Raw genomic sequence first — 14,162 nt, 5'->3', positions numbered from 1 at the left:
AGCTATTTCAGAATAGAATGCAACTTACTTTCTTAATAAAAAATAAAAATATTTTTATTATTGATTAATCAACTATTTTCTGTTGCCAATCTATTGCCATATAAGGGAGTGTTAATTTTCTGCAGTACTTGATCAATTACTGCAACTATAAGCTGAATGGATAAGTAGAGGATGACCCTTTTCCAAGACTTGCATGAATGGAAATATTTGGTCAGTCATTTAATGATTAGTGACACTTACTTAAAAAAAAAAAAAAAGCTGTTAAAAATATTTATAAAATTAACATATGTATAAAGGATAATTTGAGGCTTCTTATGTAGTGCTTTTCTGGTTGTAATCCAATTCTACATTAATTTTATCTTTGTCAGATACTGCTGTCAAAAATTATCACTTCAGACAGAATGGGTTTTTGGGTATCTGTGACAGACAGTCATTTAAATGTAAAGCTAAATTTTATAACAGATTAGTTGCTTGCTAATGTGTATGTTCCATTATGATTCTCTGCTAACATTTAAGTGCTGTTATGTATAGCTGGCTAATAGACTGTCAGAAAGCCCATATAAAGTTGGGGCAAACTTGTCCTGAGACTTAAGAATTGATTAACAATGTACAGAAAATGTGGGATCAACAGTACTCAGTGTGGGCCCAAGTAAATACAGCTGTGAAGAAACCCATACTTACAAATGAGTAGCACTTGACTTGGACACAAATGGAGCTGATTAAAGAAACATAGCTTATTATCTTAAGTCAGGGTTGCTTATTTGATAGCTGACAGGCTGCATCTGGTCCTCAGAATGAATTTATCCAGCCTGCCAGCTTTTCCTTGGAAAAGACAAAGATTGGCTGTTAGGGCAGCAGGTGCTGGCTGAAAACTTTCATTTATCTATGGTCAGATATTTTAGAGTTTGCTGTTGCTGTGTTTATATGGGAAGTAGTTGAGAAAGATGCATCCTCTCTTTGTTTGTACTGTCTGCCATTTAAATCTAGGAGTCTCTACTGTCACACTTACATAGCCTACAAATCCCCAAACTGGAATCTGTAGTTATAAACTGTTGGGTTGGATAAAACCTTTCTTGCATCTCTAGGAGGAATAAAGTGCTATTGACTAATATGATTACTGACAGCACTCACATTTCATATCCATATATATTCAGATTCTAGAGCAAGACCAAGCTGCTAACCACATTATTTGCTTCTTTAAAAATGTGTGAACATAGTCTTTTGTAGTAAAAAGGTACAGTATATGGAATTAGAGAGTTTTGGGGAAGACTGAGCTAGTTTTTTGGACTTGTTTCTGGTCTTTAATGCTTCATATCAAACACCTAAGAATGTTAAGCTGTACCATGCCTTGGTTTTCAACAAGCATTGTATTCTATTACTTCAATAGATAATACAGAATGCTATAAAAACACAACAATGGGTTAAATTCTGGGGCCTTCTGCTAGCAGGAATGCCCTAAATCTAATGTCTGGTTCATTATTCAGGAATCATTTCTGTGCTACCGAATTTCTTTGCTCGATACAGTCTGCCTTGTCTGTTGTGATTAATCTCCTACTCTTGTTTTTCATTATGGACGATCTTACTTTCATCTGTGTAGAGTCTGAAAGAAGTAACTGTAGTTATCATCCATCATTGTCACAGCAATCTGTAAGCCATCTGTGTTTGTGTACTTTTTCCACAAAAGTCTGAATAGCTGAGTGCGTAACAGAATTTGGGAAGATTCCTTGCCCTTATGTTTTTGACGTTATTTTAAACTTTGTTTTTTTCATCCTGATTGATGCCTAAAGGTTCATCAACGTTTATTTGGGTTACCTTTGAAGATGGACCTTGAAGTTACCTCAGAGGATTTTAAAAAGTGACTTATTAACACATAATTCATTTTTTTAAAATAAAAATGAGAAGTCTCTTGCAATACTAGGCATTGCAGGTGAGTGTTGTAAAATATATAGAAATACACTTTCTGCTGCAGTTATGGCATAGAATGCAAGTCAGATCTTCAGCTGTCCAGCTCTTGTAAAGAAAGAGCAGCAAGAATTCAGTTTACAAACAGTTGTGTAGTTGTCTGAAGAGGCAGTTTAATCTTAACCCATGAGTTTGACTAGAACATGGCTGGAAACATAAGAGTTGTTGATTTTTATTATTTTACTTGTCACTTTACTTGTCACTATTTTGTTAATTCACTGTCCTTCTGTTGTCTTCTAGGTGTTGATCAAAACTGACTTAAAACCTGAAAACATGTATTTTGGCCATCTTTACATACGAGGCAGGTGTTTCCATTACATTACTTACGACATAGCCAAACATAGGTAGATAGTTGTTTTTGAATCCAGAAAGAAGTGAGGTGTTTATATATTCCCTGTGTGTTCATTTGCATTTGTCAGCAGACTTTTTTGCTTCTTGTTTACTTAGTCTGTCTTGTCTTCATTCTCTGGTAGTCTTGATTAAGCCAAGTTTTTCATCTGTCTTCTGTCCATAACCAAGTGGCCAAGAAGCATTTTCCTTAACAGAAAAAGAACTTTACTGATCCTGTCCTATCACGTTCATTTACCATATTACCCCAAAACGAAGACAATCCTGAATTTAAGATGATCCCACTTAATTTTTATTTTTTTTAAGTGCCTATAGACAATAATGTTAAAAACTGTTCACTCATGATTTGCCTGAAGTCTGGTTCTTCTGGAAAGCTCTATCATTTTTGCCATTGTTTTTGCACCTTGTACCTCTTTATTTAATTTCTCTCCTGGTATCATTTACTGCTCAGGTTAGATGACATTTCAGTGCATCTAGCATAAACGTTCTTCTTTTTCTTAGCAGCACACCTGGTCTCCTTACCAAGTCTGTACACCTCCATCTCTGGTTTTGTTGGATGGTATTCCATATTGATAGGAATAACTTAATAGTTAATCCAGTAGGCAGCTGCTCCTTTGGCATTGATTTGCTTTTCAAGGTCATATATTATGGCACTCTTATACCATCTGCCAACACTGCTGGACATTAATGTACATTTTTTCATTCCCTGAAGTTTTTATGATGATGAAATTGCATCTGTTTCTTCAACGGTGTAATTGGATAGCGTGTCAGAGTAAACTGTCATCTCATCTGTATTTCCCATTTGGATCAGCAGACCGTGGTGTTTACACAATCTAATCACATACTGCTGGGATGCAATGAATTTTTCAGTGAAGTCAGAAGGTAGATGTTAGCAGAGCAGTCTCCGCTGCACGCAAAATCCCTTATGACCGACTGTTCATATGCATCAACTATGGGCCTGAAATTCTTGCTGTGGAAGGTTTGTGCTCATATTTTTTCTGGAGCTTTCAGCTTATGACTTCCTGCATGCCTGGGGCATCCGTCTCTTCTTGAAGCATACCCAAATTCCACAAAAATCTGCAATTTGTTCTGCTTCTGGAAAGCATCCTCTTTTGGGTTTGCTGAGTGAATGAAGTGAATGAAAAATAGCCCCATCAAGTTAGCATATAAAAGCTTATGTTTTGTTTTCATCTTCACACATTTGTCTCTGTCACGTATTTACACCTGGCCTCGCAGTTTTATTTATTTTTTCTGCGTATGATATCATTGTGAGTCTAAAACTTGCATTTTAACTTCTCCTGGCTTTTGGTACGTTCCCTTTTGCACTTGTACATCTCGTCTCCGAATGATCTGCCGTATCCGTCTGCTTATTAGACTCAGGGAGACTCATAAAACTGCCAAAAAGTACAATGGAGTTCTCTGAAGCGCAGGGAGGGACGAGCCCTGAGGATTCGCTGGTGCGAGGATGCGCTGTCCTGTCCTCCGGTCGCTGGGGCCGGGCTGCAGCTGTGCCTCTGCTCCTTCCGCACTAGGGGGCTTCTGGCGCCATGCGCTCCTGGTGTCCTGTTAACCGGCCAGGGAGATGACTGAGTTTAACACAACCCCTGTTTTTTTTTTTTAAGTTAAACTATTTGGGGAGTGTCGCGAAAGGAGTGATGCACTTCACTCGTAAGAGGGAAGCACCACTATGTTTATTGCGGTAAGACAGCGACTTAACAAAGTTCAATTGTAAATGAGAATTTTTAACAAGGTTCGATTGGCAAGGTTCACTCAGTTATTTACTGCATGAAGGACAGGGTCAGATGCGTGTGCAACGGAGACCCTCCTGTTGAGTCACGAGGTTCAGGCTGGACCCCCTTGCTTTCTAAACTCCTTCTGAGAGGAGCCTAGGTGCAGCTGAATCTGATCCTAGTCTCAGACTTGGTCAACAGTTTATGTCTAAGGGATTATGTGCACAATTAGTCAGAGATATAACTCAGCAAAGTTTCGTGAAGTTCGCAGAAGTTCAGCATGCTATTAATCACTTACTTGAGGATCTGTCACGGGTAAGGAATCTCTCAACCTCGAGGAGTAACCTTGAGAGGCATCCCTGCTCAAGAGGAGGTTCTTCAGTGCAGCCCACTGCCATGCAGGAGAGCTCAATGGGCTCTGGGCTGCCCCCTATTTATGGGGGGGGAGATGATTGACTCATAGTCATATTTGCATGCTAGACAGGTCTTAGTTGGTGCCTGCTCAATTAGCCCCTGCCTACGTGCTGTTTACAGGGAGGCCAGGTTGAGGGGGAGAGAGCACATTTGGGGAGGGAAGGAGCACACCATCACAGGGAGAACAAAGCTTCTTTACCTTTTCTGGTAGATACAGTAGGTGACTACAAGAAATAAGTGTACTTTTCTAGAATTAGAATTACGCAGCCAGTTTTCCTGGTACTGAAGTACAGTTAAGTACATTTTTCTGTCTTAAAACTCCTGGAATTTTTTCAGGGTTATGTTTTTCTTTAAGATATTTGCAGACCTTTCTTATGTTGATACGTTAGTTTACTTTTGTTAGTAGCGCTGTTTACAAAGTTGTGGAAGGAACTCTTTGCTGTATATATGCTACCTACTGAGTTAGTTTCTTCTTCATCTTCCTTCATCTCTGTCAGTGCCTCATCTTTCCCTGTGTTTTCCATGAGTCCTTCTCAGTTTATTTTTTTGGTGAAGGCTTTGCTTAAACAAAACCAAACCCACTCAACCCCTCCCCCCCCCCAAAAAAAACCGCTTTACCTTGCTTTTCTTCAAGACTTAGATCAGACTCTTTTATGCCTAAGTAATCTAACTTGGACTCCAACATGTAAATGAAAGGAAGACAGATATGAAACTGAGGTTGGACACCAAGCTACCACTTTGTTTCACAGCCAGCTCTATCATACTCCAGAAATAAACTACGCTTAGTGCATAGTACAGCAGGGTAAAGAGAGAGAGAACAGACTTGTCTGCACAGATCTGGAGGTTTCTGTCTTTGTGTAAAATTTAAGGTGTTTTAACCTGCTTTCTGGTAACTTCTGCTGTAAAACTATAACTCAAAATCCATCATATTGTTACTGAATGTTTTCGCTGCTGCTGATGGCTTTTAGACATCAGCCTGCCCTGTGCGTTACCACTTGCTGTAACCCGTGTAGATCTTGTGCCCAAACTTTGCCTGGTTGCAAGGAGAACTGTGTTGGATCTTCCCACTCTCTCTTGTTAATGCTCCGAAGACTGTGCAAATAGCTCTTGCGTATATACTCCTTCTTGACTCTTACGCACACAGTTGGTTGTCGCATGACATGAAGAGTTTGTATTCAGGGGCTCCAGGCAAATTAAATCTCCATTAGTCCCAGTGAATTAATCGGCTGGCCATCTGGGATGGCTGGCAGAGCTCCTTTGTCCTCAGCCCGGTTAAACCCAGCACCTGCCCACCAGGTGGCAGCATTTTGTTGCAGCCCTTCTGTTTGGGTGCTGAACAAACTGGTTTTTGACAGAATTTGAAGAGCAGCTAAATCTCGTTATTTTGATCTGGCTGTTTTAATTGGTATTTTAAAAAGTGGCTGGACATTCTTCATAGATCAGGCTGTACTCCAAATTGTATTAGCGGTTAGAGGTCACTGAAGGTAGTATTGTGTTCATCAGTATCTTGGAAACTGGGAAGACTTAAGAGGTGTCATTTTCATCCTTTTGCAGGAGGACAGTGTCATAATAAATCTTGGGTGCAGGAAAAATAAGGAATAATTAGAAAAGCATTTACTTGGTTTATTTTCTCACAGTCACCACCTGTCCTCTTTTTCCTCCCCCATGCCCTGCCAGTATTCTGACACATTCAGCAAAGTTTCCTATCTCCCTCACAACTCATCCTGCACACAAAATGCCCTTTGTTTAGCCGAGTTGTTCCACGGAGAGCAATGCCAGATGGCAGCCATTTGGCTTAAAGGGTTACACAGGAAAGAACTAGAAGAAGGGAGAACTATAGGAACTCTGCTGGATTTATGAATAGTAGCTGGTTATCACACTTGAAACTTCTGTTTCTTGGATAATACGAAACAGAGTCTTTCTGGAGGCGTAGTCTTTAGAACTTTTCTCCTTAAAAGAGCTGTGTTTAGTTCAGTGTAAAGGTTATTAAAAACAAACAAACAAAAATAAAACCCCATATCCTTGTATTCTGTATATTTTTCACAGGAAATTCTTCAGATTTTAGAATTTGGATGCCAAATTTTATTCTCTAAGTTAAAATAAACATAAATCTGACTGAAAAAGATGTGGAAAGGAAGGGCAGCATTGGCAAGACTTAAATGATACTGTACAGGAAAGTCTGTGGTAGCAAGCACACTGTGTGCAGTTTTTTTATTCTTGCTTTACTTGCATTACTATGCTTTTTTTTTTGAAAGGAACAATGCCTACAGAACAATGCAGAAGAGCTTTGCCTTATTCTAATAATCATTTTGAGTTAACGTTTTTATCCTTTACAAAGCATTAATGTAAAGCCTTTTATATTGCTAAGAGTTATTAAATCTTGTGAATGTCAGGGCTGACAGCTTGTAAGAGTACTAGAGATTGTTTGCATCTGTAACTTCATAGGGCATGTTTTGTGTACATGTAGTTTTCAGCCTTTCTTAACTGAGTATATTTCAGTTCTAGTTTCACTGACCTCCCTTAACCTGGAGATTCAGCCAGTGAGGACTAAAGTTGTCTTACTCTCTCTCCCTAGTCTGACCTGAAATGTGTCCAAGATGCAAAAGGAGGCTCTTTCTACAGGGACCATTGTCCTGTGTTAGGTGAGTTGCAGATAAAGTAAATTTATTATTGTGTTAATTATGCTTAGTCTGGATTTCTGTTTCCTTTTTAAACATCCTTTAAAGGGACTGTTCTTTATAGGGCAATACAAATGGTAGCACTTCTGTCCATTGTGATGGTTTGTATCTTAATAATAAATTGTAACTCTTTTCTAAATGTGTTTGTTGTCAGTGTGCCAGGCAGACAGCAGGAGAGTTCTTAAGTATTGACTAAGTAATAACTTGTGTTTCACGTGTACGTTGTGTACTATATTTCTTTTGAGCAGCCAAACATATCTGTGCATTCTGATAGGACTGTTAAAATATTCAGGCATACTCAATGAAGTACTGTGTACATGGCCATAAACAGAAAATATTTGAACATCTATCTTAATTTGTTATTTTATTGTAATACTAGTATATGTTATGAGACGTTGGCTGAGGTTTTCCATGTCAACTATTGCTCTAGCTTATGTCTACTGCCTAGCTAAGATAGTGGAGAACTATGCAGAGTTTATTACAAAAATGATTGCTGGCTGTTTTGGGTTTTGAGATATGGGCAAGTTTTGAGATATGGGCAAGTTGAGCTAAATAGATTGTTGGACACAAAGTTATTAATTATTAATGTATTTCCTTGGCAGAACACCTGATCATAAAACAGGACACTACAGAAAGTTTTGCTTTTCTTCTTGAGTTTCCTGTTATACTTAGATGAGTTAAAAATTAGCTGATGATGCTGCCTTTTCTAAAGTCATGGGAATTCTCTCTTTGTCAGTCTATTCTAATTTCTTGCATGTGTATTTTAACATTTTTTTTAAAACAAAACTTTTTTGTTTGTTTGTCTGTTTTGTTAACAACTTTTGACAGTGTAGATGAATAGATGAAAAAAGTAAAGGTCTGTCTTATTTTAAATAAAAAAAGAGGAAGAAAAAAAGTTGTCATCCAAGAAGTCACATGGCTATGTACTGTCTAATAGATTAATTGTTTGGAAGTAAGAAGCTGAGATGGTCTGATTTTTGTATCTTGCTTCTATATTTAAAATTAATTTTGTCATTTGAGTCCGGCATGAATAAGAATATAAAAATAGTAAGTAATATGGTCTTACTGGTGCCTTATTACACAGGTAAATTTAGGTTCTTATGGCCTATATTTTTCAGGGCATGCTTGCATGTTGTTCATCTTAGCTATAACATCAACTGGGAAACTCCTTTTATGGGATTTGTTACACTAAACCCTAGTTAATTTTGGTTATCGCTTTAAGATTACAGGCCTGTGTTTGTAAGTGTAGCTTACTTTTAGGGTGATATTGTATTTGAATGCATTAAAAATATCCAGTAAAGATAGCTGGGAGACTATATTGTAAATTCTTCCCCTTCCGGTATATTAAGTTGCTCTGGGATGATGGCGAACTGTCTCAGAGGTTTTGCCTCATTCTTACCAAGTTATCCTGTATCTTCTCAGTCTCATTCTTTGGTAGAACATCTCTCCCTAATATTTGTCTTCTACAGATAGGTCACAGATATGTTCAGGCTGTGAGTTTACTTGTATAACTCTCATTCAAAACTAGAGAATTATTTTTGAAGCAGAGTGCAAATAATACTGTAGTAGGGGCCTGATTAAGACAGAATAACATATAATCAGGGCTCAATACTGGGAGTAATTTTCTTGAATATCTCGTTGGTGACCTTGATGAGAAAAATACAATCCCAGAAAATCTGCAGGTGATAGCAAAATGGCAGAGCAATGCGGTTGAAAGTAGAGCTTTCATTCAAAAGAACCTTGAGAAACTGAAGTGCCAGCTCAATCCGTGCAAGTCCTGGAATTGTCCCTCTCCAACTTACTATGGATGGCACCAGACACCAGCCTCTGGTTCTGGCAGTGAGTAAACTCACAAGTCTTCTCTCATCAGTTATCATAGCTTGATGTATGCTGTTTTCCTACAGCTGATGACTTTTTGCTATGACACATCTTTTGAAAGTAGACACTGTCCAGGGAGGTTTTCTGCACAAAAAAAATGCAAGTTTTTTTTTATTATTTATAGCCATCTCCCTACTTATAGGGTTAACGACTTTCATCATTGGTCATTTAGGAGCTGGTCTTTTGCCGGTGCTTGCTTTTCCACATTCAGGGATTGACCCAATTCCAAAAAACTACCTTCAGTGGACATTCTGCATATCTTCGAGCTGCTGAATGGATAGATGGCACTGTATATATGAATCTCTTAAAACTATCAGAGCTTTTGTCTTTTTCTAGATGTCTAGTAGTGTGTGGTAGTTGCTACTATCCTAGTTAGAGGCCACTGTGGGGCCTGTCAGAGCTGTTTACCATATACCGCTTTCATTGCTACTCATCTAAAAAACTCAAAAGAAATACTAAATTCCATACCTAGGGTGCAGAATTCCTTTTTACCTGTTTACTCTCTTTGCTATTGGCCAGTGCAGTTTCAGAGAAATTGAGAGGTCTTGTCACTATTAGTTCTGTCTGAGAAATTAATTTCTGTTCTTTAGATGGTTTGGATTTTTACTGTGATCTTATGGGCATTTTCTCTCTATTCCATTTTAGGTGAGCAAAATGGTAACAGAAATCCTGGTGGGCTGCAAATTGGTGACCTTGTAAACATTGACCTTGATTTAGAAATCGTACAGTCTTTGCAGCATGGTCATGGAGGATGGACTGATGGCATGTTTGAAACCTTAACAACAACTGGAACAGTTTGTGGCATTGATGAGGATCATGACATAGTAGTACAGTATCCAAGTGGCAACAGGTTTGTTACTATTCACCATTCATTCTCACAAACTTTCTTCAACACTTATGATGACTTGGTGCCAGAAACTTTCTGTTCTTCTGTTTGGGTCTGTCAAAATTTCCTTGAGAATTTTTATATTCCTTCTGCAATGTGTAATGAGAACTTACCTATCATAGAAAACTTCTGTACTTTAAAGATGCCTTAGTGGGAAAAGAAAGTTTGCCGCTCGCACTTAGTGAAAATTTGAATTCTAAATGCTTGAATAAAGTTGTGGAATATCCAGTTTCCAAAAAATGACGTTTTAAACAGTGTTTTTCTTTGTAATTGCAATCTCATGGTTCCAAGGGGAATAGTAGCAGCAATGCATTGTGGATTTTCTGGAAAGTGGCTTAAGAGCGCTTTTCTTTTTGTGTTGGGGATCTCCTCTAATATGTGTATATATAGTCCTTGGCATGATGCATACCCAGTGTTTTGTTACTTAGACGAATGTTAGTTTGTGTAAATATGGACCAACAATGGGAAATGTTGGGAAGATGGTGCCGAAACTACACCCTGCAAGTGAGTTTAGGTTTGAAACTTGATGAGCTGCATCCATGCTAACGTGATTCAAACCCAGCTCTGCTGTGGATCTGAGCTGATATCCCCACATGGCTTTGTATCACCTTGCTCTCAAGAGCCATATTTGTCTTTAAAAAACAGTTGAATGAAATATGATTTCAATTGTATGCAAAGACTGACCTGTTCACTTTGTCCAGAAAGGATTAACATCACATTATTTATTCAGGCTTTCCCTCAGGGCGTTGCAATCTCTTGCTAACATTAATAAACAAAGTAATGCAAAATGAAGCTGTTTCTCATCTAACACAAACTGAAGGGATGCAAGTACATTTTGCTCTGACAGTCATGGCAGTAGGGCCAGAGGAGCTCATCTTTCTTGTGGTTTCCTCACTGACTTTGTCCTTTATAGAGATTGCTTGATCCTCCTCAGCTAGATCTGATGGTTGGATATAAGTCAGCCTCAGACCCAATGACACATAAAGAACAGACCTCCTTGTTATATATTAGAATAAACCTAACATAAAAACAGCTAAGTGCCTGTAAACCAGTAAAATCTATAGTACAAATGAGGATTGTTTGGTTAAAAATTTAGTTGTATCTAGGTCATGCATTTGATTGAAGAATCTTCTTATTATTGGATATTGCAGCTGACTTGGGAGGGGAGAAGGGGAAATCCTGTGTTCTTTCCATATAATTTCCTGACAGTGTAATCCTTTGTGAGGCACCCTGGGTCTTTCTCTTTCCAGCCAGAATGACTCTTCTCCTTCTGTCCCTGCAAAAATAAACTATATGGCTGCTTTCAGGGCTATTATCTTCTTGTAACTTCCCCTTAGGCTGTGAGGACAGGGCAGGAAGTTTCTTCTTTGCTTTAGAAATGTTCATCTCTGTGAAGATTGCCCTTGCAATTTTCAACTAATGACTCTCAAACAAGTTTATGGGCAAAAAGTGGTTAACAACAAATATGCCATAGTATCTAATCACAGAAGATTCTTAGGCATACAAGCAGAACCTTATCCAATAGATGATTTTTAAACGTGTTGCGTATTTAAAATATGCTTTAAATGACTTTTTTTTTTTTTTTTTTTTTTTTTAGGTGGACATTTAACCCAGCTGTTCTCACCAAAGCCAATGTTGTCCGAAGCGGAGATGCTGCTCAAGGTGCAGAAGGAGGTACCTCTCAATTTCAAGTGGGTGACCTTGTTCAAGTATGTTATGACTTGGAGCGGATCAAGCTTCTTCAGAGAGGTCATGGAGAGTGGGCTGAAGCAATGCTTCCTGTAAGCAGTTGTATATTTGGGTACACATAATAGTAAAACTTGCATAATATTTCTAAGTATGGCTGGTAATAATACCTGGAGGTTGTAGGAGTTAAGACGACACTTTTCTAAGTTGCAGGAAATGTATTTCACTAAACACAGTGTAATACTTGCTCAGATGTAGTAATCTGCTTAGGCTGATGAAATTTAGCTAAAAGTGTTAGTGACTACACTATGTAAAACTGACTTCATAAAATTAGTCACTTGTTATAACGTTCTGATTTCTAAATATTTAATTTTAGTATTATTTGCATTTGACTTTCTTCAATGCAGACTTTAGGTAAAGTTGGTCGGGTCCAGCAGATCTATTCAGACAGTGACTTAAAGGTAGAGGTTTGTGGGACATCTTGGACGTACAACCCAGCAGCTGTCTCAAAGGTGGCATCAGCAGGATCTGCTATAAGTAATGCATCTGGTGGTAAGTTTGAAGAATGATCAGTAGTAAATGTATGGCAAATATTTGCATCAATTTAAAAACTGATAACTGCTAGTATGCAGTTTGTATACAAGGATAATAGACTCGGGATCTGGCTGGTCCAATATTATGCTTAAATAAAAGAAAAAAAAAAACAACTTGCAGTAAGTATGTAGTATGTATACTTGATAGTGTGCAAAAGCTCCAAATGGAATTTGGGTTTCTGTTTGTCTACAGACTACAAATATGTCTTTGGAGGTCTGCTCTAAGGGCTTTAAAATTGAAAAGATTAAAAGAGATATTAGATCGGAGTAAGGATTAAGGCATGAAAAGAGTGTAGCAAACAGTTTGTTGGTTCCTTGTTTTAAAGATAGCGTTTGATAGCAAGCTCAGGTGAGGGTTTTATTGCAAACTGTTGTTCAGGTTAATATTTTTTGTTTAAAATTTTTGTCTTAATTTAATCAAACATTCTTTGGCTATTTACAATAGGATGATTTTTTTAAATCTATATAATCTCATTTCAGTTTTGTTGAACCTGCTCTAATTCATCTATTATGAGGCAGAAAGACTATCCAGTATTTATTTTATGGTTTATTGGCTATTTCATAGATTAGTTAAACCAGGAACACGCATTTTCTCTCTTTGGTCATAGCTAGGATCCCCCTGCCACCTGTATGTTAATGCCAAGAAATTTTCCTACATGATTTTTTAACTTTTTCATAGGGATTCTGTTTTTGAAGCAGACATACAGTGAGTTTTCTGCAAAAGAGACAAAATCACGGTGGCTGTAAAACTAGTTAGAAGGGTAATGTGACTTAGTGTTTCAAATCATGGAGGAGAGGATATACCCTAAGTTAACCTGCAAGAGTAAGAAATCTGAAATACCAATGTGTAAATTCTTCCCCGCCCCCTTCTATGTTTTGTGGTAGACCACCTATTTGTGGTTAAATCTTTGTTTTGAAGTATTTGTTGTGGCAGTCTCGACTATTTCAAGGTCAGTGAGGTAAAGCACTTAGAACTGAATCATAACTTAAAGGTGCCATTTTATGGTGATTTGTTGGTTACTACATACATGTCTTTAGAAACATGACAGATTTAGCTGTTATTTTTCTGTTTTTGTGTGATTAGAATTGTAATCTTGATTGTCCTTTGTTTAATAATTACAGAGAGATTGTCCCAGCTGTTGAAGAAATTATTTGAAACCCAAGAATCTGGAGATCTCAATGAAGAATTGGTTAAAGCTGCTGCCAATGGGGATGTTGCTAAAGTGGAAGACCTGCTAAAGAGACCAGATGTGGATGTGAGTGTTCTGTTTTGGGGAGTTGTAATACTAAAGGGACTGAAGCTGTCGTAGAATCCCCTTGCAGTCAACAGTGTGTATGCTTCACTGAACTGCTGAACTAACACAGCTGGTTCCAATATCTCTTCTTCCATTTCTTGTCCTATGAAACACAGTGTGGGATGTCTGAAAATACTGCTTTACACCCATTTTCACTGGACAAATTTTGTATGCTGTTATGTGACAGGAATTAAAATTCCTACCAGTTTATCCCTGCCAGATTTGGGGCAGAGAACACCCACAGTTAGTGAGGGGTCTTCAACTTCTTTTGTTTTGAGGGGATATGAGGAAGGAGGGTAGTCTTTTTGCTCGCTTGTTTTGTTTCATTTTAACTAGTGTAGTAGATCCTTCTAATCTGTTCTTTGTCATATTTCTTTTACAAATTGTCTGATCACTTAAGAGTGAGAAGTCTAAACGAGATGTTTAATTCTAGGATTTGATTCAGGGAATGTGTTTTAAAATCACAATCAAATGTTTTTCTCATTACTGCAGCAGTAATTCTTGCAGGTAAGAGATTGAACTCTGATGGTTCTGAGGTTTAATTTATAGCTCAAAATTCTACAATTGTTTTGCTTCTTTCCTTCAATCTAGCTAATGGTGTAGAAATGAAATAGAGCAGACCTAATAGATCATCTGTCTGTTTGTGGCAGAAAGGCAACTGTGTAAAAATTGTTCATTTCATACTTTCATAG

At 37.8% G+C, this 14,162-nt stretch overlaps 1 protein-coding gene across 1 annotated transcript in view; it reads left to right on the top strand.

Annotated features, from left to right (window-relative positions):
* Window positions 1-14,162, top strand: part of MIB1 (MIB E3 ubiquitin protein ligase 1) — an 84,197-nt gene that overhangs the window by 16,361 nt on the left and 53,674 nt on the right. Inside the window, exons 5-9 of the mRNA XM_067290027.1 lie at window positions 7,030-7,096; window positions 9,656-9,860; window positions 11,494-11,677; window positions 11,990-12,134; window positions 13,298-13,431. Of these exons, the coding sequence (XP_067146128.1) occupies window positions 7,030-7,096; window positions 9,656-9,860; window positions 11,494-11,677; window positions 11,990-12,134; window positions 13,298-13,431 (735 nt within the window). The remainder of the gene's footprint in view (window positions 1-7,029; window positions 7,097-9,655; window positions 9,861-11,493; window positions 11,678-11,989; window positions 12,135-13,297; window positions 13,432-14,162) is intronic.

The sequence above is a fragment of the Apteryx mantelli genome, chromosome 2 (assembly GCF_036417845.1).
Source record: "Apteryx mantelli isolate bAptMan1 chromosome 2, bAptMan1.hap1, whole genome shotgun sequence".
Lineage (NCBI taxonomy): Eukaryota > Metazoa > Chordata > Aves > Apterygiformes > Apterygidae > Apteryx > Apteryx mantelli.
The sequence above is the reverse complement of the archived record's forward strand: the minus strand, read 5'-3'. Positions and strand labels throughout refer to the sequence as shown.